The sequence below is a fragment of the Chroicocephalus ridibundus genome, chromosome 6 (assembly GCF_963924245.1).
Source record: "Chroicocephalus ridibundus chromosome 6, bChrRid1.1, whole genome shotgun sequence".
NCBI lineage: Eukaryota > Metazoa > Chordata > Aves > Charadriiformes > Laridae > Chroicocephalus > Chroicocephalus ridibundus.
In genome coordinates, this window is record NC_086289.1 from 72,975,212 (window position 1) to 73,003,030 (window position 27,819).

The 27,819-nt window shown below is 38.4% G+C and overlaps 1 protein-coding gene across 4 annotated transcripts in view; it reads left to right on the forward strand.

Moving 5' to 3' along the window:
* Positions 1-27,819, forward strand: part of NAALADL2 (N-acetylated alpha-linked acidic dipeptidase like 2) — a 477,589-nt gene that overhangs the window by 409,604 nt on the left and 40,166 nt on the right. For all 4 annotated transcript variants that reach the window (XM_063339333.1, XM_063339332.1, XM_063339330.1 and 1 more), the window contains one exon: positions 1,848-1,943. In XM_063339333.1, the coding sequence (XP_063195403.1) occupies positions 1,848-1,943 (96 nt within the window). The remainder of the gene's footprint in view (positions 1-1,847; positions 1,944-27,819) is intronic.

Below are 27,819 nucleotides of genomic sequence, written 5' to 3' on the forward strand. Positions count from 1 at the left end.
TATTCCAGCTAGTCCTATTTTATACGTGAATTCATAGAACATCAAAATTGCACTTGGAATTAGGGTACTCTCTTTATTGGGTCCTATGTAAAGCTCCAGAACTAGCATAAATAAAATGTTATGATTGTGAGTCTGGCAAAATATAGTCATTTCATGAGTCACACTCCACTGCTTAACCTTTCTTAATGGATGCATTTTCTTATATTCTTGTTACTGTTCCTCTCCAGTAGAAAAAAAAACAGTGGCATTAAGAGACACATGCAAAACGTTAGTTCTAGGACTAGTCTAACTTAATCTGAATCTGGGTGCTTCCCTGGAGGTTCTGCCAGGGCTGTGAAACAAAGGAGAAGACAAGTTTCCCAGCGCTCAGATGCAGAAACCCACTACAAGGGTATGTTAATGCGCGGCTTGTAGTCCCTCTGCAGTCCCCGGTCGATCCCACTGGTAAACCTGTCCGTGATTCTGCGTGGCACACAGGGCACTGGTCACTAAAGACAACAAGGGACCTTAGGATATTCTAGCTAAACACAATAATATATTTAGGTGCTGGCATGTAAAATTAAAATAAAAGCCCAGAATGAGATTCACAGATAAGAAAAGATTTAGGCCTTCCAAAAGGAGATACAAAATATTATGATGCTGAACTTAGTTGCCTAGAGGCAGAGAGCTTGAGCTGAACTTTTGTTCCTCTTCAGGACATAGGTAAATGCAGTGGATACATCTCTGGTTATTTGTGCATCAGAGTTCACTTTGAAGAGGATGTTTAAAAGAACTGCTCACAGCTTGGACAGTTTAGAATGGCATGATGCTCACGCGGCGTCGCACCCTCCTGCTGGTCCCTGAAATAACTTTGGCCTGTGCTTTTGTGCTGAACTCGTTGCTGTTGTGAACAGTGAGTGTGTTCAAAGTATGCTTACCAAACGGAGCCTGTCAGTCTGTCAAGGTGCACCTCTACACCTGGTTTTATACCAGGCGGGGATTAGAAGGGCACTAGGTTCGTAGCTTTTTGAGGGGGGCCGTTCAGGTCATGCCTAAAGAATCTAGAGGCGCTCCACAAAAACAATGATAATTAATTATATGTCTTGGGAGTGATAGGAATGTAGAGAAAGATTTTTCTTCTCAGGTTAGTTTCTGGGTTATTATACCAGATTCAGGAACACCGGTTTAAAATAATTCCCATTGGGGGCATCTGTGCACCCTTGAGGCTTGGGGTTTTGCTTTGTTCTCTTCAGTCTACACCTGGGTATCAGTTTGTTGTTTCCTTGTGACAGCAAATCTACAACCTAACTTCTGGCTTGCTTCAGTACAAGAAGAGGCGAACACCTTCTACAAATAATATATTAAGATCATCTGGTGTTAAAAAGAGTGGTCAACCTAGAGATTGTAATTCTAGGGAACTGACCAAAACCCCGTGTTATGTCGATGGTATTACTGCATACAGAAGTAGGATGGTTGCAGAAGATAAAAGTATATTCTTTGATTATGGTGTTTACATTTCTTCTGAAGACTAAATCATAATGTATTTAATAAAATGTCTGGTTGCTACCTAGCTCAAAAGGAAATCTGTGTGGGTATTTTTTCTCCCTCTAGGCAAAAATTTTAGCTGCTTTGGGAAGCGTAATTACAAAGACAACTGCCATTCCGGAAACAAAGTCATAAGACTTAGGGGTTTTTGACTCTTTCAGGGACTTGGAATCAGTTAATTAGATCGGTGAAATAAGTTTAATAATTGGCAAAACTTAAGAATAATTTGAAGGGTTTTTCAATCTCTGAACAAGATCCAATAAGCATTTGAAGGATGAAAATCAATGTGGAATCCTAAAAGGCTTTTTATTTCTTTCTCACAGAATTCTACCTTTCTCTATGAAGCTCTTTTTCCTGTACATACAACAAATACTGAAGAGCTGGATCCCTCCTTCAGCCTGCACGAGACCATTGCCAAGGTAACAGAAATGAAGATCTCATTTATACACACTTTCCTTCACATGGCCAAATTTGAATTTGTTAATAATGTTGAAAGATAAACTATTTTTTCCTGTGAATACTTCGAACATAGTTAAAAGTTGTGGGTTTTTTTTTCATTGAGACTCACCATTGGAATATTCTTTATTGTTACATTGGTTGACTTGCATGATCAAAGTACTTTTATGTATGAATGCTTCATTTTATGTGATTCGATTGTGTTTTGCATGGCTCACACTAGACTTACTGGCATGAGTGCAGGGCATTGAGCCCCACCAGATGGCAGGAAGTAGCATTGCTACTTCAGCAGTTCATTGCTGTCAACTTTGTCAGCAATGAGGGCTCTCTGAGGGCACCTTCACGTTCCCAGATACTTGGGTTTATGAGCTGTCACAGTGATGCTCACATGGGAGGAAGGGGTGGCCATCCCATGGTTCTGGAGACTGCTCTACAGAGGGGATGCTCCCAAAGTTAATGTCTTCCGACTCCCCTCTTGTCACTCCAATATAATACTCCCTCCATGTTTTTTATTAATCCAATCAAAATTACTCCTTGCTCTGAAGTGCTTTTTCTTAGCTCTGTCCACTCGGCAAGACCTGTTTCTACAAAGAGACCTGACTATAAATGAGTCCAACTTAATGGGTTCATACACTTCTTATAATTGGATGTCTTATAAACCAGAGCTATGTAGACCTCGCAAACAGATTTCTTTGTTTATTTGGAGCTACTTCTTCTGGAAAAGCAGCTGCCGTTGAAACATTTCTTTTGGCAACAACAAAAATAAATTCACAAAGATCAGCGATGTGCAGATTTAGCGTGTAGACGGATCAGCATCTTCGGCAAAATAGACAGTGACTGATCTCGGGGTTTTAAGGGGTATTTTATTTGTTTGTCTGCTTTGCTTCTGTTTTTTAAAGAAGCAGCACATGTTCCTAGACATGGCAGAGTCTGCCAGTTAAGGAACAATCACAAGACAAGAGTCTTCTCTGAAGCCCTTTTAATGGGATCGGTGGGTTTTAAGCCATCCTTGATGCCAAAGTGAGTGAAAAGATTCACCAGATTTCTTCCCAAGGACTGAGGGAAGTAGATTATTATGTGATTATTTACTGCATAATTAACTTGTGATTTACTAATTAATGTGTGATGGGACATGTGTAATCTGAATAAATCTGTATTTTAGTATTTGCTCGATAATGTTAACTAACACAGAAAAATATTTGTTAGATAGTTGACGTCAAGCATTTTGATCCTGTTTAAATCATTACAAATTATTTTAAGTAGGTTCATTGAGCATTACAATTTACTTTGATAAAACTTGATGAAGATTGCACTAGGATACGACTATATTTCCGTTTTGCTTTTCAGACTATAGCCTAGGATGCTTTTATAAAGATGCAGCCGTATTTGTCATCTTTAGCTTAGCTTAATTGATCTTAAAGTAGATTCTTAATAGCTTGAAAACCAAAATCTTTCTAAATTTCATCTATTGTCTGCTGGTTTTTATAGCTAGATGATGGTGGTGTTACCTCTTGGTTCCCTCTATTCCCCCACTTCAAACTTTTTCTCCGAGTAACTAAGCCAGCCATTGTTCCCTTTCTCCTGCAAGATGGACTTTCCTTTGCCCTTCCTTTATCCTAGTGGTTGTCACCCCTTCCAATTTGAAAGCATTTTCTTTGGGTGAATGTCTAGAAAAGTGTGCGGTATTTTATCTGAGGCCTTATGTTGCTTTGTGTGGTAACGTTTATCCAGCTTCGTTCGTGAGGTGACGTCACATCACCTTTTTCTTGGTAAGATCTTCATTCAACCCTACTTTTGATTCTGGTGGCTGCATGTTAGTGCAGACAAGCTGCTGCATACGTAGTTGGAATTCTAAAGTGTCATCTTACTTTACAAATTTGCTTTTTGAAGCTGACGCTGGTTTCCATGCTTTGGGCAACCTGGAAGGTTACTGGGGCTTTGCGGGTGGAGGTTTTTCTTGTCTCCATTATGAAAACTCTAAAGATGTCCTCTCTATACAGCACACACATTGATTTTCAATGTCAGCCCTTTAAGGGGGAAAAAGCTTAATGAGGTTTTATTTCTTTGAAAAGAAAAGACAAATATCAGTTGAGCCTTGATGAAAACATCTATAATTACTAAAAGAAAGCAAATTCGAGTCCGATGGAGGGACAAATTGTTTAAACAATGCCTGTTCTAAACCACTGCATTGTTGATCGGTTATCCGTGTGTATGACTGCATGCAGAATTCTGTGTTACACTGTGCACGTGATACATGATGCTTGCTACTTCGACGATTTTTTGGTTCTAGTATAAAGTGGACTATTTAAAATATTTTTTTGCCTTTCTCAGTTACTCTTTATGCCTGATGATTGTCTTTGAGCTAGTATAGTTAAAAATAAATATGTTTTTATTTGAGTGAAAGAGAGAAGTGGGTAAAAATACAGAAACGTTACATATCTTGAAATACCATTTCATCTTGCATCTTTGAAAATGGAGTTTTCTTGACTTTGATAGGCAGGCTAAAAGGAAAAACAGTTTTTTATTTGGACTTCTAAGTGGCAAAAGCAAGCTGTATTCATGAGACTACAGAAATTCTGATGCAATTCTCTGAACACCTTGGAAACCTTACAGTTTGAGTGATCAAGACTTAGTTTCTTACTGACATCTTTAAAGTAAAAATGTTACTTGGATATGGGATTTAAAGGAAATGCTATAATTTATTTAGTGAACTAAGCGCTGTTATTGCTATTCCTTAATCTGAAATCTTTGTATTTTCATTGTGGTACTCTGAACAGATGGGGCCAAGTTATTTCTTCCAGAGACTAGAAATCTATAGCTTTATAATAACTTACTCATATTTGCAAAAACAGTCCATAGTGAGAAGTTAGCTTGCAGTTAGAATTTATACTCCTCAGTCAGAAGTTAACGCTCCTCAACAGGTACCAGCCAGCCAACTGGCTGCGTGTGCTCCATTGCCATTGCAAGTAAAACAGGTGTTCAGAAATTTTAACTTTCATTTTCAAAAGACCTTTCACATAATACTGATTTTTATGTTAAAAGAAATTAAATATTCAAATAGAATAAATTCAGCGTTTACTAATTTTCATTGGCTTTTTTCCCTAGAAATGGCTTATGAAAATATTTGAAACTTTAACTTTTTATTCTTATTTGAGACCAAATGCATTTTTATTAAATTTTTTCGCACGTTGGAAATGCCGTATTCTGACCAGCTTTATTCAGATTAAATATCTCGTTACTTTAGTACTATTTATCCAAATATCAAATATTCAAGTCCTTGTTTACTGAACTAGAGTAGAACAAAACACTGTTAACCAGCTGTCGTGGCTTTGAAGAGTATGAAAGTCTTTGTCATGTATCAATTTTTCTCTGACGTTAGATTATAGACGTTCAAATTGTAGGATATTCAAGTTGAGGTTGTTCTATTCATGATGACTTGAATATTTCTTTCTTCAATGATGTGAGCTAATACATACGTCCTGTATGTATTAAAACCTGTGAGGTTTTGGAGTTACAAATCTTGGAAAATAAATCCAAAATATTGTAGGTCTTTAGTGGACAGCTTATTGTTAAGCAACTTTCTGCTCTATCTGAACTGAAAATTTTGTGATCGTGAGAGGCCTGGTACCAGCTAAGGCCTAGACCCAGGAAATAATGTGCTCTGTTCATAAGTTAATATAATTCCTTCTATTTCAATGATTGCTAATTTGACTACGGCATCCGTGTTCAATAAATTTTTTAACATAATATTTGCTTCCATTAATAATCCCTGTATTTTGTTTCCTTTGGAAAAATCTTAATGGCCAAATAAAAATCTGCCTAAAAAGGCAAAAAATTGTTAAGTTTCATACCACTGAAAAAATCGATTTTCCGTATGTAGAAGCATGTATTTTAGAGCTGCTTGTGTGAGGGACATTGTGTTTAAAATTACAGTCTCAGTTCCTTCAGCAACCAGCTGAGATCTGACCGGTGTGATCTACATCTATGGGAACATGCACAGTAATTGGTATTTTTGAGACACAGTTGGTATGTATTTCTGGAAGCTATACTTACTTTATCATATCAAATTGAGGTTTGGAAACAGAAAATGTTGAATTCAATGCAAGGCGGCATACTGGTGCTGGATGGTGATTATTGTAAGAGGAATATTGACTTTACTAAATCGAGATTTATTCATTCAGACCTAGCAGTGAAGATGTTACAGGGTTGAGATATCTGGAGAAAAAAATGAAATATCTGAAAAAAAAACAACTGTTACAAAGTAATACCTATTACCAAATTTTTTTTTTTATTGATGGTTTTACAGTGAAGGAGGGTTTGACCTGGTTTGGGTCTTTTTTGTATATTCAAGAGTATTAGATATGGACAAACCAATTTATCCAAGCTGATTGAGTTCAGAAATAGTTTATGTTCCTTCTTGGTGTAGCCTCTTGGTGTAGCCTTGGTAAGGATAGGAATATCCTCACCGGATAAGAACAAAACTCCGTTTGGTACAAAAGTCTACCACTGGTAGTAACGAGTAGTAGATTCTTGGAGAATAAATGCATAAAGTCAGGGAATCACGGCATGATACTTCCTCTGGTATGCTTTCCCACTTACTCTCAGTTGGCAGGGCAATACTCTGCACTGGTGAGGCCACAACTGGAATACTGCATCCAGTTTGGGCTCCCCAGTTCAAGAGGGACAGGGAACTGCTGGAGCGGGTCCCGCGTAGGGCAACTAAGATGATTGAGGGACTGGAGCATCTCCCTTATGAGGAAAGGCTGAGAGAGCTGGGACTCTTTAGCCTGGAGAAGAGAAGGCTGAGGGGAGACCTTATTATGGCATACAAGTATCTAAAGGGTGGGCTGAAGGAGGATGGTGCCAGACTCCTTTCATTGGTTCCCAGTGACAGGACAAGGGGCAACGGGCACAAGTTAGAACATAGGAAGTTCCGTTCAAATACACGGAAAAACTTCTTTACAGTGGGGGTGACAGAGCCCTGGAACAGGCTGCCCAGGGAGGGTGTGGAGTCCCCTTCTCTGGAGACTTTCAAGACCCGCCTGGATGCAGCCCTGAGGGATGTGCTCTGGGCGATCCTGCTTTAGCAGGGGAGTTGGACTAGATGATCTCTAGAGGTCTCTTCCAACTCTGAAGTTTCTGTGATTCTGTGATTTCCTAGGCTCATAACCACACCTCTGCACCAATTTCCAGCGCTGTTACGTGCGTAGTTATCTGTGCCCTTTTTATTTGCATTCTGACTTCCATAACATCCCATAGCAACGTTCCCCACAAATTAATTCCCTCCCTGCCCTGCCTTACTTTAAACTTGCTGCTTGTTTATCTCAACTAGGTTTTTATGCCTTCGGTATGAGAAATAATAAACAAACGTGCTCTCTTTACTTTTTGATGCCAGTTGCTTTCCTTTCCAAACTGTTGTGTCTGAGTGTAGTGACCAGTTTGAGCTGTCCTCCCAGGGAAGTCATTCCTGCCTAATACGTTACCCCTGTATTTCTGCAGTTCTATGGCATCTCTTTTGCTTTGAGGTCATTAGAACTATTGTCCCGTATTCCACATGTTGGATCACTGTGGATGTATAGGCTCTCTGAGATACTTTCTTCTCTAGTCCTTCCTCAATAATCTTCAACATTCTTTTGGTCTTTTAGACTGCTGTTATCTATTAACTGTTCATGATGACTTGAATATTTCTTACTTCAGTGATATGAGCTAATACATGCATCCTGTATATTCATAGGTTGTTTTCTCCCGTGTGCATCCCTTCATATTTGCCAGCAATGAGCCTGCCACTTTTTAGCCCAGCGCTCAAATATAGTGGGATGCAGGCCAAGAAGGTCATGAAGAATGGGCATGTTTCATTCTTGGTAGCAGCGGTGTGCTTAGTGTTCAATTGGCTGAAGCTCATTTGCCACAGCACATCACTCGCGGTGCGCTTTGCGTGTGTGGCCAGTGAAGCTGGTGGAAAACCTTACGCTGGTTTTGGTGGGAAATTATTTGAGGCTCTTCATCTCTCTGAGGGAAATAGGGCTTTAAGGATTTTTTTTTTTTCTATGTGAATGGCTTGATACTAAGTAACGATGGAAAAATGTGAAGTTCAATGTAAGAATAAATAATCAACTAATTGTGGCGTGTGCTTTCTGAAGACAGTAGTTACCTTAATTTCATGAACACTTTGTAAAGAAGGCGATTGCTGAACGTGTCAGGTAAAATGAACGAGAAAGATGCAGCTGTTCAGGAGGTAGGTCTGTAATCTGAATTCTGTAATTTGTCAGAATGCTTGTCAGATCAATTTATCTTAGATCTTGGCACTTTAAAGGTGGATTTAGGGTAGATTCTTGCAAGGCCCAGGCTGCTCTGAAAGACTCAGAGAAGAAAGAGAAATATGTAGGCTTCCTAGTGGTGAAGAACCAAGACATTCATTACAGCGGCGTGTTGCAGTACAAAATTTAGTGGTATCTTAAGTGAGATTTGCAGACCTTGTAATTTCAGGTGTGTTTTATAGTACACATATCAAGTATTAAAATGGAGAAAAGTGTGCCTGTGTGGCAGAGAATGGGTTTTCCCACCAGACCAGGAGAAGTCAGGTGAAACTCCATTCTTATCAAACGCATACGCAGAGAAGTGCGTGCTATTGTTCAGTAAGTTTCATCAGTGTTATTACTTCATGGTAGCTAGTCAATTGGAGTTATGAACAAGTTTGAAAATACTTCTGTGTTATGAGGTGTGCTCACTAGAGTAGCCTAATAAGACTGGGATTATGCAGTTCTAAAAGCTTTAGTGGCAGTCCCCCAACAGGGAGTGCCACTGGAGCCGCAAACCCAGTATCAGCCATGGAATAATAATAATCTTGCATTGATTTTTACTTTGGCAGGCACCAAAGTGTTGAAAGGGATGCCAGAAGTGACATAATTGGTTTTATGATGAGTTATGGGTGCTGACAGATAACTCGAGAAAATTATTAGTGATCCAGATTATTCTACACTTCAATTATGGAGATGCATAAAGTAGAACTAACTACCATAATGCAATTAACTTCTAAACATTAAATAAAAACAGTAATAAGGAGGAATGTTCCATTTCTAGGGGAAGTAAGAATTTTTTGTGTAACATACTGCAGTATTTCCATTTTTTTTAAATATGAACACTTTCAAGAAGATGACAGGCAGATTCTTTTCCTGAAGCAAATGGAATGAAGAGTGCTGGGCTGCAGGAGTGGTGGTAAATGAAATTCACATTTTGACCACAGATAAGATACAGCACAGGAATGTTGATTTGAGGAATTCTTTAACAGGATCATACTGTTCTGTTCCTCTGAAGCACGGGAGGGCTGTGTATTCCCATTTCCCCACTGTCTACTCACATGAATTCTCTTAATACATGAATAGAGAATACCCATTTATCTGGGCAATGCAATGATATCCATAACTTTGGTCGTTCCTTTCTCTGTAATCTCACTAAAAATCAAAATCAGTGGTTTGCTACATGCTACCTCTGCTAAATATTTTCATCTTCTTGTGTGGTATCTGTGAATGAGTTCTTTTTGGTATGCTTCTGTACTGCAAAAGCTAAAAGTAGCTATATACATATGTATAACTGATATACGAGATTGACATAAATTACTGAAATATTAAATTTATGAAACATAAGATAATACAACGTATCTAAATTAACACAAAGGTGGCAAATCCGTACAATCCCAAAGACTGAGAGTGCAGATTTTGAGTCAGTAGAATAATACTGTGAAGAACAGTATTAATGCTGTTTCCTGCCAGAGTTCAAAATCAAAACAAAATCTCATTGTAGTCAACCAGCTTGAAATTTCTTTGCATTTCATTGAAGCATCTGTTGTAGTTTTGGCAGGGATGCAGTCCCTGTAATACCAAATGGAAACACTTTCACAAACCATCTACAGCGTGTTTATGTTGCAAAGTTTTACCAGAAACATTTCTGCCAGCGTATTATTACTGGCATAGCTGTTTTGGCAGAGTACGTTCACATTCATGTGTTGTTCCCACGACACCATGCCCTCTTCGGTATCAGATTGTTCTTGAAAAAGCTGTGGTGTGGCATTGTGCTTGCGCGACCCAGTCGCCTCTGCATCACAGCAGCTGTACATCTGGATTTCCATTCGTGCATCTTCCTTTTTACAGTTACAAATTTGCTCTGTGTCGAACTAGAGGATTTGGCAGAATTGTTTAAGATTTACAAACAGCAGAGACAGAATATTACTCCAGGCAGCGTTACAGCACTTAGAGTGCTCGTGCGGCATGTGTAGAACGAATCTGAACTATTGGGAAAGCAGAAGTCTGATGCCCGCAAGAATATTGCGTATCCAAGCCAAGCCCAGAAACCCCCTTACCCTTGGAAGCCCAGGCAGATACACGGCGGCCTTCCCCCGCGTCACCGTGTGGTGTGCTAACTGCAAACTTTTGCTGTATGCCACGATTTCCACCATCAAATTGTGACGCGTTGGAGTGTCAATTTTCACAGGTAATTTCCCCAGTTAACTTTCTTCAGTGATGTATTCCTTTTGATGTAATTTTTTAAATTCCTGTCTTCAATCGCGTATGCCAGGCTTTCGCATCCTTTCTCGGTCTCTTCATCATCACACCTCCAAAGGCATGAGTTCTGCAGACACCAGCAGAACTCTCATATCTTTTTAAAGATGAATTATGTTACGATTTTATACTTTCAAAGCAAACTATCCAAGCCTCCAGCCAGCCAACAGGAATACGGACCAGGGTTAGGTGACAGAGGTGCTGGATGAAGTTAACATAACAGAAGCACAGTTGTCAGTGTGTGAGGTGAGAACCGAGCGAGGGGACCTGTTTAATATCTCTATTTGAGGCAGTCTGCTGTTGATACTGAATCTTCAGATGTGAATTTGACCTTGTTTTGATGGTAATGAAGACATTAGAATGGTCTGCCATATCATTTGGGTGCTCTGACACACATAAAAACACCTGTATGGGTTTTTTTCCTCAGAAATTGCAGGGTGACTCGGAGCATCTCTTGATTTTTCTGTTTGTCGTCCCGCAGCTGTCAGCAATTCATGGTGTTCAGCAGCTCTCACCTGCCGTGAGGCGACGTAGCAGCGTAGGTGCAGCGTAATGTGCCAGTTAGCCAGATCAGCCTCTCCATAACTTCAATAACTTGCTTTGCTTTGCTGATCAGCCTCTCATGTGCTGGTTCTGAGCATCTTACTGGTATTTATGGCTTAATGGTATTTGAGGTGCGCAAAGCAGAACTATATTGCTGTGGTGACAGACTGACTGTATTCACACAAAACCAAACTTGTGCAAATTTTTGTGCACAGAAGCACAGGCATATTTCACAGAAATGGTTTGATTTAGCGCATATTCTCTTAAGCACACAAGTGAGAGTTTTTGTTTTACCTTTACCCTTCTTGCATGAAAGAACATATAATCCAGTTCAAGCAGAGGGTAAATACAAACCTGCTGAAAACTCCCTTCCGACAATGTGTATTTTATTCTGCAGCTATTGTCAGCAGCAATAAAACCAAGGGGAAATCTGCTGATATAAACTGGCACAGGAACGTTGGGGATGCCGCGTGAATTGTGGTGAACAGGGCAGTAACAGCATTCAAAGGAAAAAAAGCCCTGGCTGGGGATTTTCTCAGCATTAGGTGTGAAAGAGGTGACTTTGCTGCCAAAGACCTGAGGTGTTCTGACAGACAGTCACACTGGGTTTGGCCAGACAGCATATTCTCTATCTGCTCTAGCCTGGTTATGGTAGATATGCTTAGAATTTTTCAGTAGTTCTTTGTTCCTAAAAGCAAGTAGCCTCAAGGACTCTTACACTTGAACTCTGATGGATAAAGACTAGGTAATAAAAATAAGTTGGAATTGCAGAACCCCTGGTAAAAATTTGATGAACCAGCTGCACTGTTCAACACAACTGTCCAAAACAGCCCCATTCCACTACCCCCCTGACATTTTCCATGTCTCTCCTGCTAATAACCCTTTCAAAATAAAAGAAGCGTTACAGGACAGAACTAATTCCATTTCCTCCTGTGCTATTTATTCGTGAAGCTCTGGAAAGATGTCAAGACTCGAGTATTGCAAGATTGTTTCTGGGCTTCTTTTTGAGTGCTGGAATTTAATGTTTTCAGCTTAGACAACTCTGACAAATATGAAAATATCCAAATAACCAGGAAACTGTGGCTCCGATAAACAAGAGAAGGTGAATGGACAAGAAAACGTAGCCGTCATCGTTAGTCGCAGGGTTTGTGTAGAAACCACTGCCATGGATTGTCCGTGTACAGTCAGTACTGTTCAATTCTCTGCCTGTCAGGAGAGAATTAATTTTACGTTCCTTTTTGATATTGCAGCAAGACTGGATGTTCTTCAAAAAAAGTTAGCATTGGCTTCTGTCGGAATGTTTCTTAAGCAGATTGCTGTTTAAAACATGCGGTTCCTGAATTCCTCTTTTAGACTTAAATTTTACTCAGTTTATCTCAAGATTTGTCTGTCAACTGTCAGTGAAAAAGGAAAAAAAAATCATTGCATCATTCTTCCAGCTAGAGTTGCCATTTCAGTGAAAGAAGCAAATGCATGTCAACTCCATCTGATCCAGGCAAACACAGAAAACATATAAATTCATACAGAATGTATCATTTTGAAGCTTATGATAGAAACCCAAGATTGGTGTTGCTTGTACATTTTACGGAAGATGTTTTTTACTCCAAATTACAGCAGTCTGACTAAGCAAAAGAAGATAAGGTAGGAATGAGGAAGCATTGTTTAATCCCCATTTTATATATGAGAAAATGAAATACCGTGTTCAAAAATGGTACTTATAATAACTGAGCAACTGCTTCATCTCCTCACCTGAATTCAGCATTAGCTTGTAGAATCCGGTGGTTTGACTGATACTGTAGACAAAGACGGGGGTGTATTTCGGAGCTGAAGCTAGAGTTCTGAAGTTAGAATTTAACACGTGTTTGGGATTTACTGGAATTTGAACTATTGGCTGTGACCAACTGGGCAGTTTTCTGCTATGTACTGAAGCCACAGCAGTGCCCGTGGGGGTGGGACTTACCTGGCTTGGAAAGGAGTTACATTGCCTACAGTGCCTTCTTTTCGTTATGTTGAGATTTGTAATCTGACTGCATCTCTAGCTGGTTATTGAGTGAGCATTAGTGACAGACTCTCAGCAAAGATGTTCATGACAGATGTCTTTTTTGTTGTGTTTTTTTTTTTTTTCTGGTGGTTGATGATCATGACTGTAAAGAAGCCACTGCGTATTTATTGCACAAGTCAAATGATTATTTCCAATTTGTCCGACAGTGGTTTTGTAGTGAGTGACGGGAAAATTTATTTTATATTCATTGCTTTTATTTTGAAAATGTAAGTTTGTTATGAGGGATATAGAATAATTGGAAATACGTACGTATTTTTTAAGGAACATCAACACATATGTTTATATTCAACCACTGAAATCCAACAGCTGAAAAAAACAATCTGAAGCTTGCTACTCTAATAGGTAGGACTGTGCCTGGGGTTATTTGAATTTTCCCGTTTCCCACTATTCTATTCTTCACACACTTAGTTACTGAATTTATCAAGAGTATAATTCCATGAATGCATTCTTTAGCATCACTACTACCATAGGCATTTGTTACTGGTTAACAAATACTTCATCTGCCAAAGTTGCAGTCTTTATTCTTGGCATGCAGGTACTGCCTTTAGTGGCTGTGCAAAGAAGATGTATTTTTCTTCAAACGAGACACTGGTATTCTAGAGGAATAGTTCCTTTGAGTATTCTACAAGTATCCTGTCTGTCCTATGAGCTCACTGGATTGGCTCTTTTCTGTCTTCAGATCTTTTGACAAAGATGTCAAATCAGACAGTCCTTTCCCCAGAGTGTGCCTCTTAAAACAGTTTCTAATAATAATAATAATGTAGTAACGACTCTTTTTTTTTTTTTCTTTTTTCCTTGTTTTTTTGTTTGACTTAATCCAATTTGCATATGAGTGAATATGAGGTCAAGTCAGTGGAACTTAAGTATCTGCTTAAATGCTTTTTAACCAGAGGTGGAAATAGCTGCTTAAGTACTATGAATTGAATGAACTGTTTTTGTAAACAACTTGCAGAAATACCTGGGGAAGTGCAGCTGCTAAGGTGTGTGTTTATTTGTTCATTTTACTTTGTAGACCATACTTACAACTTCCTTTGGTGTACCGTTGTATAATGTATTATTGACAAGTTTTGTCTTTTTTTTTTTTTATTTTATTCCATGACATAGCTACAAACACACCAGAGCTTTACAGATGCTGAAGTTTCCTTCATGAGCTCAGTTCTGAATTCAAAACCAGATTTTCAATAATTTGGTTTCCCTTAAGGAATTTTAAAATGTCAGATTTTTCCAGGACACTTAGCCCAATCCACGGTATTCTAAATCTTCTCTTTAAATGTCAACAGCTGTTTTAGGATCAAACTGATAGCTGAACTCTGCTGGAACCACCCTCTTGATGCTGAGCATTTCTCGGGATCGTGGCCATCCAGAGGGGGGAGAGTAAGACCAAAATTAAATGTCTGTACAGTGGATAAGAAGAAATGTGAGTCCTGGAAAAACGCTCCTAGGAACGAACCCATTATGCTCTGAGTTGTGGGATGCCTGCAGGAAGGTAATAGTGAAAATTAAGCACAAACTTACATCAGAATGAAAATTGTACTCTTTTTTTGAGCATTGCAGCCTGAACAAGGGCTATTCACTAGAGTAGTCTTTTTGGAATGTGGAGCTCTAGCTGCTGCAAAGCACAAACCCTCTAAGAATTCCCTTTGTTCTACATCAACACTATTAAATGCGAAAACCTTATACATTGTGGAAGGTAGGACTGCCGCTTACACGCTAATCGGTAGGGTACAAATACACGCTCCTCTTTTTTTTCATTGTTCTGTTTCCAAAATCAGCGTAACTCAAGATTCTTTGCTGCATCTTCACTGTTAGGGATGTATGAGACGTGCATCTAGAGCGGCCTGTAGCCTAGACGCACTATAGAATGCTTTTGGGTAATGGAAGTTGCAGATTTGAGTTCTTCAAGCCATAGAAAGAAAGAAAACGGTCCAAAGGTTATACAAGCTTGAATATACAACGTGTATGGTGTAGAATTTCTATTAAGAAGACTTTTTAAATTTTTGGAAGCTTAGCCCTTAGTTACTGGTCAAGAGGCAAAACAAACAGCCGGAACTTCAGGGTTCAATACGCTGCACCATGAGGTTCTCTACTTGCATTCTACGATCCATGTGGCAGTAATAGGAGTGACTGGGCCCATTTCAAAAGCCCTAATCTCTGATGCTTTCATTGCAAATGTGCTGTGAAAATCTGATTCTAGTGGCAGATAATCTTTATTTGAAATTCTTCTTCTCAGTTGTTTGGTAAGTTTGGTTGTATGTGAGACACCTGCTGTACTCTCAGTGATAAAAATCTTCAAGATGTTTTTGTAACATAATCCAGTCTGTGAAACTGTAGTTTGCTCTTGTCCTTTGTTTTCTTTTAATCTGTCTCCTAAGATGTTGATATGCAGGTGTTTAAATCAGATATAACTGAAAAATTACAGTTACAACTTTTGTAATAGATCTCCTAAAATGAAGGATAGCAAAATTACCATGAACTAAGTCTTTTTCAAACACAATTGGACAATGTGAAGAATTTTGTAAAGTATAAAAGTTGTGAGACAAAACTAGTGAATACTTAAAAAAAATTATGACTTAAAAAAGAATATAAACTAAAGGTATTACCAAATCCCAGGAAGAACATCTCATTTATTGATCTGTTTTTATTACAAGCATGGTCAATAACAATAAAAAAATACTGCCAGTTTGTTGAGACGCTTTAGCATTAAAGCAGCTAAGATTAGACCAATTAACATTAGGCTAAGAATAGGTGATTAGCTTTAAGCTACAATTAGTAGAAGTATCTTTCAGAGAATTGTGGACTGAAGATCCTATATCAGAAACAGGAGAGACAGTTAAACTGTTTCTTCTTATTTCAGTCTGTACAAGGGAAGAGACCATCTTGGGATAATGTCAGAGAGTTTGGGTTTATGATGCGCTCGGTCCCTTTGAGAGGAGCAGTTTCTGTTCAGCAGCGATGATGAGCAGGGAACACCGTCTGTCTCCCCGTTTCACCTCCGTGAGCCTGAAACGCGGTCTTAGTTCAGTTGTGTTATAAAAGCAGTTAATTCTCTGCCCCAGAAAATAAGTGATAACCATGCGGATAAGAGTTTAGTCTAAGGATGTAGTTTAGGAAAGCAAACCCCACCTTCTTGAGCGTATCCCTGCTGAAGAAAGGTGACTCTCTAGTGACTGAATAGGGCTTTCCAGCTGCCAGAGTCACGTGGCAGATAAGAGTATTCCCACTGGATAGCAAAAAGGAGCAGAGGCAAATAAGCTTGGACTTCCACTGATCAATTTTGCCTTCGGGACTTAGGAGTTCAAGTATGATCCTTTCCGTTTCCATTGGAGTCCAACAGAACCAGTTCACTCAAGCCCCTGTGTTAACACAATGCGCGTGGCCTTGAGTCAGCCCACAGGAGTGATCTCCCCATCCACCGGCAGCCCCGTGGGCCAGGGGCTGGGTATAGTCTGTAGCAATCTAACCGTAAAGCCAAAGCAATATAAAATATGTACTTTCCTACTGTGGAAATAATATTTCTATTTTATAAGCAGAGATCACATACTGGCTATGAAGCTATTTTTTATTTTAATACCTTCTTGTAAAACTAATGGCCAGGAGTTTCATAAATTGCAGCCTAATTCCGACCACGCACGTATAATATTGATTTTCAAAGATACAGCATCTGTATTATCTGTCGAAATAATTTTAGTTCAAAATTTAAAATAATATGACAAAGTACAGCATTTGGACCTAAAAATGTTTTAAGAGTCCAGTAACCAGTAAATGCAAAGCAACATTATAGAAGGGCAGAAAGAAGAATAGCAATTGTTCTCGAGTAATGGAGTAGTATATTCTAGTATGATGCAGCCTTTTCCGTATCTAAAATAATATGATTATGTAGAAATAAAGATAAAGTTTTATTGTTAACCTTATTTTGAAGAAATTTCTGTTCTAAATGATACTTCCTTTGAAGAACTGTTCACGAAAAAGTAGTGTTTTCTTATAGTTATGTGCTAATTCTTGAATCTCAGGGAGTTGTTGTCTGGGATTTTCGGTATTTAAGACATGTAGATGAAGTGCTGAGGGATGTGGGTTAGTGGTAACATGGCAGTGTTAGGTTAATGGCTGGGCTTGGTGATCTTACTTGTCTCTTCCAACCAAAACTATTCTGATTCTGTGATTTATTTTGTTGCTTAGATGTATCAGTAGTGGGTGTACATGGATAATGCACGTGTGTGTTCCAAGATAATTTTAAAGTTTACTTATTCCATTTTAAACTATTACAGATAAGCAATAAAGTAATCTATTTTGCTACCGTCAGATGTGATCCATCAACACGTATGTGCTGACATCTTCAGAAGAATTAATTTCTGAAGGGAGAACATTTACTTTCTAATTCTTAAACGGTCAAGTAAATAGCAGTACTTTGGCATCTGATGTGGATGATGTTAAGACAATTTACTTCAAATTTCATGATTCAGGTTTTTTTCTGATCAAATTTAATGAACTTTATGATTGCCTTTTGTTAATAACTTCTGATACCCTCCTCTCATTCTGATGAGATCAGGAATGTGCGGTTTCCATTATTTGAGTAATGAAACTGACAGATATGTAGATGAATACTGGCACAATTCATCACTATATGTTGTAGTCGAGGAGAGTAATTTGCCCAAAGATCATAGCCTGTCCAGCCACTTATCTCAGACCTGCCTGGACGGGGAGAATAGCATGGCTAGTCCAGCAAAATTCATGAAAGCTCACTGGAATTTCGGAGCATCCGATAAAAAAATCAGCTGCGCCATCAAGGTAAGATGAAAGTTGACATGTACTAAGGATGATGCAGGTCAGCGTTGTCAGAAAGGAGCGCTTGTTTCCAACATGTAATTAAAGTAAGTATGAAAATAGTTGAATACAAGCTGATTTTAACCCTTCTAGAGTGAATGTGTCATCTGGTTACGCTAAAACACGCTCCCTTTCTGAGGCAGCCGTAGAGATTTCACTTCAACTGGGATAAGTGTTCAAAACTTCTGATACTTGAATAACTCAGGGCAAAAATGTGGGCAGTGGCTTTCAGAGAAATAGCCTTCCTTTATTGACTAGTAGCCCAATCTGCATGTTAAGTTTTTCTTAATGAGTTTTTAAGTCAGGTTGTTTGGGTTTTTTTAATTAAAGGACTTAATTGGCAAAATTGTGCTTTTACTGCCTTAATTGAGCCATGTATACACACAAACACTCTCTTTTCACAAAACCCAAATACATTGCCAGAAAAAAAGACGTGTTACAAAAGATTGGTTGCTCAGTGATATTTTCTATATTTTTATAAGATATTTTAACTGTAACACTTTTTTATTATTATTTTTCTTAAATAATGCTCAAGTGCGCGATAGCTGAGCTTTCTAGCCCAACGTACTTACAGTCGTTCGGTATACCAACTGGCAGACTTCTTATCCCAACTTTCCAAACTAACCAAGGCACAAAAAAACCAAACCAAAATTCACTGGTTTCTGTTCAAATGGACTTACTGTTGCACTGCTTCATGATTCTAGGGGGTTTATTGCTTATTTTTTTAAAAAAAAGTTTTAGAACACAAAGGTGAAGACTGGATAACTTTAATTTTTTATTTATTTCCTCTGTGAGTTTTTCCCTTGATCTATTTTGAGGAATCTAATTTTAAGTAACATCGTTGCATCTGTCAGGGTGCCAGCCTGTGCTAATCGTTCAGATTTTGCTTTTTAAAACTCGTGATTAGCGCTCTCTGTCAGATAAATGAATATGATGTAAACAGACGAGTCCAGATCTAATTTCCATTATAGTATTAATTCAGTGTACTTCACTGGAGTTCACTCTGGCTTCCACCAGTGTAAGAGGCAACGGTCTACGTGAAGCGTGTGTGTATAAAGAAAAATATTGGTCAGATTTTTAGCTGCTCACAAAGTATCTGAGCCCATAAGTGCGGATGCACTCTCAGGTTTTCAGGTGCAAAATGAGAGGCAGCAGCTGCAAATACAATTCATTATATTTCAAAACAAAATGCGTAGTTTTCTTCTGCTTTGTGAATATAAGACCTATCCGGGAATTAAATTATAAACCATATTCTGCATCCCATCAACAATCATCCAGTACTACGGCACGTTGACATTGCGGCGCTTGAGAGGGGAATTCAGCCCCAAAGCTTAAAAGGAAGCGGAGGAGCACTCTGAAGACAAAAGACTCAATACTTAAATTTATGCAACTGAAAAACTTGATAAGGCTCAGTGGAATAAATGCTCTGCTACAGAAGTTTTAGGTATCATAAAAAAGCAAAATTGATCGAAGCAACATAAAAAGAGCTATTTTTTCTTCTTTATTTTCACTAGAAATAAGGAGAACGTTCCCTTCTATGAGCAGAGCTTGTGGCTCAGCACATTATCACCTTTGATTTGGGGATTTTGTTCTATGATGAGAGGGTTTGGCAAAAGAGTTTTTTGTAATACAAAGTCTATACGTAATATAAGAAATTATCTGAATATAATTAAAGTAAAACGTAATTTATATAAGTACTTAACAAAAGAGGTAGTAACCTTAAAAGTTTTACTGTTACAGATTTGGTTTTTAATATAATTTATGTACCTTATTTTGGAAGAACGCTATTGAAATTTTACATTTCCAGTTCAATTTTTTTTCCCTATTTTTGGAAGCATCTCAGGAAAAGTAAAAAATTCTTAAAATAACAAGAAATGCTTGCTTCCCTCTGTCTTTGACACATCACTTCTGATTTACTACCTCTTCCCTTCCTGTCCCCTGTATTCCATCAAATTCTGAGGTGAGTGTCAAGTTCTTAGCATCTGCTATTGGAATTGGATTTTCGATAGCCTTTGAAACTAATGGAATAATTAAGATTATCAGAAGCATCCACGTGTTGAATGGGGCTGCCTTTATAGTTTCGCAGTTCCCATAAGCCAATCTGAATTGCTACCACCGAGGGAGCAGGATTAAGTTCGATCGGACTGAAGAGCAATCATTTGGGTTTGTTGTTGGGTTTGCTTTGGGGGTTTGTTGGGTTTTCAGCTCTCAGATGTGATTTGCTGCGTAAGTTTTCATGCCTGTGTAAGGCTGACAGTGAGAAGTACACGCAGAGAGTAGCAGAGAAACAGTTATTTCGGCAGCGGCATAATTTTTGATAGGCTTTGAAATCTGAACTGAAAGGGTGTTGAAATTGGCCTGAGGAAATTCAGTTCTTCACATACACTATTGCAAGTTAATTCTTAGATTTGCTTAAAATACATTAAATTTAAAAGTCCTTTCCGGGTTTGTTGTTGATGTTATTTCAGTAGAATTGTAGAAGCACCGTGGCTTAACTTGACAAATAATAACAAATTTCCACTTTTCAAAAAAGCAAGGGTGCTTTGTGGCTGGCGTGTGATTTATTCTGAGCTGTGAAGGAAGGCACGAGAACCAGATTACGAAGCCCTTTGTGAAACTCATTATTACATCTGGACTTCAGGAACTCGCTGTGGAAGTTCTGATTGGAATTTATAAAACCTAATTAAGAATTAATGTGTAAGGGCTGTATTTTTAATTTTGATGCTAACAGCTGAGACCCAAAATTGTGATGCACAAATAAATCTATTCCTTGTACATGTAAAGTGCACAGGAAAAATGTCTAAATCAAAACTTTATTTAGGATTTATTGGTAAGATTTGCATACCCGTTATCGTTATTTATTGTAAATCCATTTGGACAATATTTGCAGAAGATCTAAGGGATATTAATTACTTAACTCTTAAGGAAGTACAGGTTTTGGTGAAATTCCTAAAAATGTTTTCCCGGTTCAGTGGCAGCAGTGTTTATGGTGAGTTAATGAAAAGCGAACTCTTGGAAGGCAGACTTGCATCTCCCAATCTTATTAGGTAACCGTTTTGTTTATTTACCATTTATAAACTTGTTTCATAATGCAGCTGTATGTGTTGCTCAGTACCTAAAGAAAAAACAGTTCCTACGCTCTATGTTGAAGAATGGTTGAGAGTGGTTTAGAGTTAAATCAAACCACTGATCTGGTCGGATTGAGTCGTAGAGTGGTTTGCTGTTTCGTTCCTCGGGCTCTAGAGTTTTTGTTGAGCTATTCGTTTTTTGCAAAGTGGTTTGCTTAGCACAAGCTATGGTTAAATGATTGGAGTTTATTTAATTGGGGAAATTATATAAGTAAATGAAAGAGAAATTAATATCTGGTTTTTGAAAGAAAGCTATACGGACTGTAACCAGAAGGACTGTGTTTATGCGGGTGCCTTCTGCTATGCTTTTTCCCTAAGACTGTTCACAAGTCCAGAATGGGAGTGCTGGTGAGTTTTAAGCCAGCTCTGTGAAATTTCAGGATTTTTAAGCCGGGTACCCCAGCAGGGCACAGTACCTGTTTGACAATTGGCTCTAGAAATATCAGCATTAACAAGCTTTTACAATATGAGAGCTAAACTCTCTGTGAGAAACACACTTTGTATCTCTAACTCTATCACTAGTTTTTTATTGAAAATCACAGCAAAATGAAATAACAGTTGGTTCACCACCTGACATGTCACATCGCATGAGGTGGCACCACGTTCATCAGCACCACAGGACACAGTGCTTAAAAGCTCCTTGAAATGGGTGTTCCTCTTCGGCTCGTTCATGTGAGCTGCTGCGGTAAAGAAAGAGCCGTGATCCTCGAGCAGCGCTCTCATCTCTAAACATCAATAATTTTAGTTTGACATTAAAAAATAATAATTCCTGCAGTCTCAAATATTAACAGTTGCCATTCCTAACAGCTATATTGTGAGGAAAAAAAAAAAAGACAACATGATAATGAATAAAAGATTGTAAAATTATATGAGCACATTAAAACAGGTATGTCTGAGAATCAAAGACAATGTGCTGTTTAGTTTAGCAACTATTGCAAATACAATAAAACCATAGCTACATGAAAGAAAGTGAAAACGCGGAGTATATATTTACTACATGACCGGAAAAAAATACAGTAAATTTGAATATAAATGAACATAGCCTGCAGAAGAACCTGAGACAAATAACCAGAATTTTGGAATTTTAATAATTTTGCCACAGACAAGGAAGGAAACACTTTAAGGTTGAATGTCAGGCCTGCTCTCCCTGGCCAATTCAAATTTGAATACTATTTATCTTTTGTGAAACTGTGATCCTAAAGGAAGTGCTTCTCAGCTAAGAAAATAACACATGAAACGTTGGAATCATTGACCGAATACCTTTATGTAGCACAGTTTGATTTGGGGGTAATTGCAGGGCGAGTTTGGGCTTTTACATAAATATTATCTTGTCTGAAAGGGATGAAGAAAATGGGGGCACATAAAGATTCTGCTTTAACTGACATGAATGATATTCTGCTGAACTTGATGTTCCAGCCAGTGCAATCCTTTTGATTGACATATCTAAGGGAAATTTTAAGCTTTTTTCTTCCTTTTTTCTTGAGATAAACTGAACAAACTTGCAGCTGACAGGAGCCTCGCATGAGACCTAATAAGGCAAAGAGAATGAAACATTTCTTCTTATGCTGAAGTACCAAACCCATAATGATATTGTATCAAGATTTCAAAAAAATATATAAAAATAAAAAAGCTTGCTTGTAACTCCATAGATATTTCGCATAATGTGGAGGACTGAATTCTGAAAGTTGAGGATATGAGTTAATCAAAACTTCTCTGACTCCTCTCTTTCCTTTTCACACCAATTTGGGAATCTTTCATTTGCGTTTCTCTTGCAGGAAACAATCTTGTAAAATCTCTCAGGACAGAGAAACAAGTATTTGTCATGAAACTTTTTCTAATTGTTTTCTATGTAACAGGTTTTTTCCAGATAACGTGTGTTACAGATATAAACTCTTGTGTTCTAAGTGCTTCATTTTCATCACTGCATTTGAAATAGAGCATTATCTTAGTTATTTGCTGTTCCAAACAGTGCTGCTATATCAATCAAACCCACATAAAACTAGCTAAATGTGAAAAAAAGTTAAGTAAATTAAATGTTAAGTAGATTTTGTTAAAGTAACCAATTAAAAAAAAATAAATTAAAGATTTTGTTTACTTCAAAATTTTAAAAGATCCTTCACTGGAAGGATTTCTGTGTTTGAATGTGTGTTTTTTTAAAAAAAAAACCAACAGAAATTATAGGTAATTTCTTTTCAAAATTTCCCATTATGCCTTATTATATTGAATTGGCAATGCAACATTGACATGATTGTTAGCTACCCCGTGAAGAATATTGCTGTATTTCTTTGAAAGGCTCTTGTTCCACTGATTTTTCTGTTGGAAATCGGATTGCTCCTGTTTATGTCTAGAGATGTGAAAGGCTGTAACTCCATACAGAAATATTACTGCATTCTTCTTTACTGTATTAGAAGTAAAAAAGTAACTTGGAAAACTCAGTCATGGCAGGAAAGAAGAGAACAAGAGTACGATAGTGTTTATGTCTTCATTCTGAACTTCCCATCGACTTCTAAACATGAATACCAAAGCCCATAGGAATCCATCCATCTCTGTAGAGTGTATCCAAAACAAGATCATTCATGACCTGCACAGCACAAACTACCCGTTAGAGCACCTTCTCATCACCCCTGTGAAAAGAGATGGAATGGGAAACAATGTAAAAATATCATAGCTTCTATTTTTGTATTATGGACCACGTTTTTGTGGATGCTGCCACAGCAAATATGACAGTATCACTCCGTAACATATTTGATTACACTACCTCAGAGAGCGTGTTTTTTCCAAATAATATTATGTAGTTAACAGATACAACGGATTTTTAATGAAACAGTTCCATTTAAAACCTTGCTTCTGTTTATCTATCGCATTTTTTAATTAATCTGTATTTGCCAGGGAAGGACAAGGATACTCTAGAGCCATTTGTTTTTCTTTGTGAAACAGAAGTAAATAAAAATAAATCTTAAGATGCTTGGGTAGAGTCAACGTCTGAATCTACAGCAAGTGCTTTTATCTCATCATACTGTTGGAGTTACTATATCATCAGTCTCTCATTGACTACCTGTCGGAGAAGAAATTCACCGTCTTTTATTTAAAAGCAAAACTCGACCCATATAAGGAACATGTAATTTTTCTCTTCTTTGTGCTTCCTGCTGGGCTCTACCGTCACTGTGGTCCAGACCGCACTGCAGGAGAGTGAAGGGCTTTTAAAAAGGTGCTTGGCTGACACGTTTCATCCCGCGTGAGTGTAGCGCTGGGAGACCGTGTCCTGGGAGTCGGGAGGCCTCACTCAGCAAGAGAAGTCTTTTTCTTGCTAGCTGGAGAGGACAGCTTCTAACATTGGCAGAAGCCCCCAAATTCTGACAGGCTTTGGCCAGTGGCATTGTATAACAGCAGACAGTAGCTGCATGGGCACGTTTTTAAGAACTGAGCTCTAGTTCCAAAATAAAGAGCTATAAATCACGTCCCATTTAATGTCTTATGCATTCCGCCTGTCCAGAAACAGATGATGTGTTAGTGTTAACAATCTAGTTTTCATCTTCCATTTATATGCACAATAAATTGCTGGTTAAGTTTTCCTGGTGGACTTCTAAAAGCAGAAAAGAGCGATACTTAAAAATATATACAAAGTTTTTAAAATGGCAATCCCTTAGAAAATATTAAGAGTGCATAAAGTTATTTCCCAATGTATTCACTAGCAGGGAAGTGACGCGATTTATGGGCGTTTCTCTCTGTACCTCTGCCTGTCCCGGGTCTCTGGGGGAAAGCGAAGCTGAAGACTAGGAGTGTCTTCTCCTCGGGACTTGAACGTGGTCGTTTTGGTTTGCTTTATGTTGGTGGAGCTGTGCTGACCGCCACATTCCAGTCTTGAGCACGGGCCTCATATCCCCAAATGGCCAGAGCTAAGACACTGAACGTCAGTGAGCTCGTATGTTGTACGTAGGCTATTTTAATAATTTTCTAAAGCCGAAAAGCGTGTGATGCTTTCTGTATAGTGCATTTTACCACAGCTGTCCACTGAGTTTGATTAGCATACGATTAGTCAGACTGTAGTTGGCAGCCATTTGAAGATACCAGCCCTCCCAGATGTGCTACTTACACAGAAACATTGTGAAAACCCATATTGTTTTCAGTAACAGCAAATCTGGAAGCTTGGATTATTTTTGCTTATTATTGCCTTTTTATGAAGATTATTGTATATTTTGCCCAGGCGTAAGTTCTGACTTCCATCTTAATGATTCTTATAGTCACTGAGGTGCTTCAAAATTGAATTAGAAACCAAAGCAAGGAGGTGAGAATCTTGGTGAGGAACACAAAAATGGAAATGTGTAGTTATACTCAGTGCATCTAATTTTCAGACTTTTTTTTTGCTGCTTGTAGTTCAGGCCGTGGAGTTTTACCCTGGTTTGGCATTTGGAGAGGACAAAAAGAAGCAGAAACGATAACAAGAAATTTGCCACGTTCTTTCACTAAATTGAGAATTCAGTTGTGCTGTTTTTGTGAGATATTTTGTCCAGTAGCCTAGCTCTTGTTTAGGAATAATTTCGCTACACGGTAAGATATGATTTGATAAGTCTAGTTGGCATGTGGTTGGGTAGGTATTGGTGTGGTGCTGCTTTTCAGAAGCTGTCAAGAAGCATTTTTTCAAAAGCCCATAGTGTGTCTCCGTGTTCTGTGATTTTCACTGTGTCACCGTATTGAAAGCGCAACGTTGCTGTTTGCCGCTTGTGCTGTCTTGGTCTCAGTTACTATTAAGACTTACGTGTAAGTTTGAGATAACCATGAGCATAAATGAAATTAAAAACTTGCTTCTGTTCAGCGGAGAATGTTTACGCGCTTAGTGTGTTACTTGGAAAAGCTGTGACATATGCTGCTGAAATATGTTTCATTTCATTAAAAACCTTCAAATTTCGTAGATTTCAGCTTGAATTGTTTCACTGATGCAGATCATAGAAATAGAGCTGGTCTTCTTAGAAGACTGTAGGAACAACAAAAACCACCTCTTTGCCTTAAAATATAGCCTTTACTTCTCATGACTGCCCGGTATCTCATTTAAAGCTGTTTGTATCATTATGCCTCCTATTGTACTTAAGAAAAAGGGATTTTAGTGAAACGTCTGAAAGCTTTAGTACTTTTGGAAGGCAAAGGCATAATTGACCAAAGTAATACTATCACAGTCCTCGCTGCTGTAAAGCATCAGTTTGAATCCTTGGTGGTGATCATTTGCCGGATACTCAGCCTGTACGAGCTGGAAAAGGCCATTCGCTGTTCCACGTGGATTAGGCTGAAGTCGGTACCCTTCTTACATGAGACTAAAATGAGTCTCCGGATTCGATTTGTGTTCGAGGGATCTAGCAACGTGACACTGCAGGTATTCCAGCCTGGTTGTACTCTCCGTCTTCTTAATTCGCTTACCTGCAGCATCTCATACGGACTGGAATTGTTCTAGGATGCTGCAAAATGTCTTCGCTGACAGTACATAAGAGGGCTTCTGGCTTGTCCTTAAGGCTGCTTTATAAACAGAGCACTTTGGCAATCAAGCGGCTGGTAACGAGCACTTTCCATATCCTCATTCCCATTTATTTTTTCCGACCTTCACATTGTCTAATGTAATCAGTTAAAGTTGTGTAAATGCCTTTTAACCAGAGGACTGAAATATATAATACCTTGCATAATCAGGTGTTTCTCTTCATTATATTACTTGCAAGTTACATTGCAGACACTCGAACACGTAACAGCAATGCAGTTAGTGGTCTCACCTTAATTTTGAAACAGCAATTTAAAAGGGACGTAAAGAACCCTCCTCCAGAATATCTCTATGATGAGAAATTATTTTAATTTCATTTCTGTGTTAATAGCTTAAGGTGAAAGTTTACTTTTGCATTTGTTTTTGGTATGGGACATGCCGGTCCATAGTCCTTTTCCTGCGTTTCTGTTAGAGGCTATTGGCAGGGTGGTACCCTGAGGAGCGCTGAACTGCTTCGGAACTCAGCGTTTCCTCCGTCAGAACGTAGCTCTTGGGAGTCACGCACACAAGGCACAGGAGAAACACGGATGCAGTCATGAAAAATTGGAAAGTAAACAGGAAGAAATACAGTTATTTGATTTCCAGGTTAACACTTGTCGTTTTCATGAGAAGGCAAAGCAAACAGTGAAATTCCAAAGGTCATGGGTGTTGAAGACAGTACTTTTTTCTAAACTGCTGTTCTCAGCTTGGAGGATTTCCTAAATTTTCATAGAAACTATAGAAAGTGCATCCTTGACGTTAAGCTAAGTCTTTCTACTAACTTCTGCGTTTTATGTGAACACATGAAGCAATTCAAGCTGTTTGAAGAGAAGGTAACCACAGTTTAATACTGACAGAAGAAAATATTTTTTCTAGCCTGACTTTCAGAGTCCTCTTTAATTCATTGGAATCTTTCTTTATTAGAAAGAATTGAGTGACCATTTATTCTCTGCAATCTTTGCCTGAGCTTTTCCAAACAACTTGAACTAAAGCTAAGCAACTCGTTAGTAAAGTCCCGTGTGCCTGAACTTTTCATTTTTGGGGTGTATAATTTGCCTGTATTTTCCGCAGAACAGAATAAAGCAGAGCGTTGGGAAGTCCATACCATGGTAAAATCCTGCAGTCTCCTCTGATGCGTAACTGAGTTTCCTGGACTATTTTTACCTTATTTTCCATAGTTGTAGTGGACTTTCAAGCTTCCAGTGACTAGTTGGATCTTAAAAATGATTA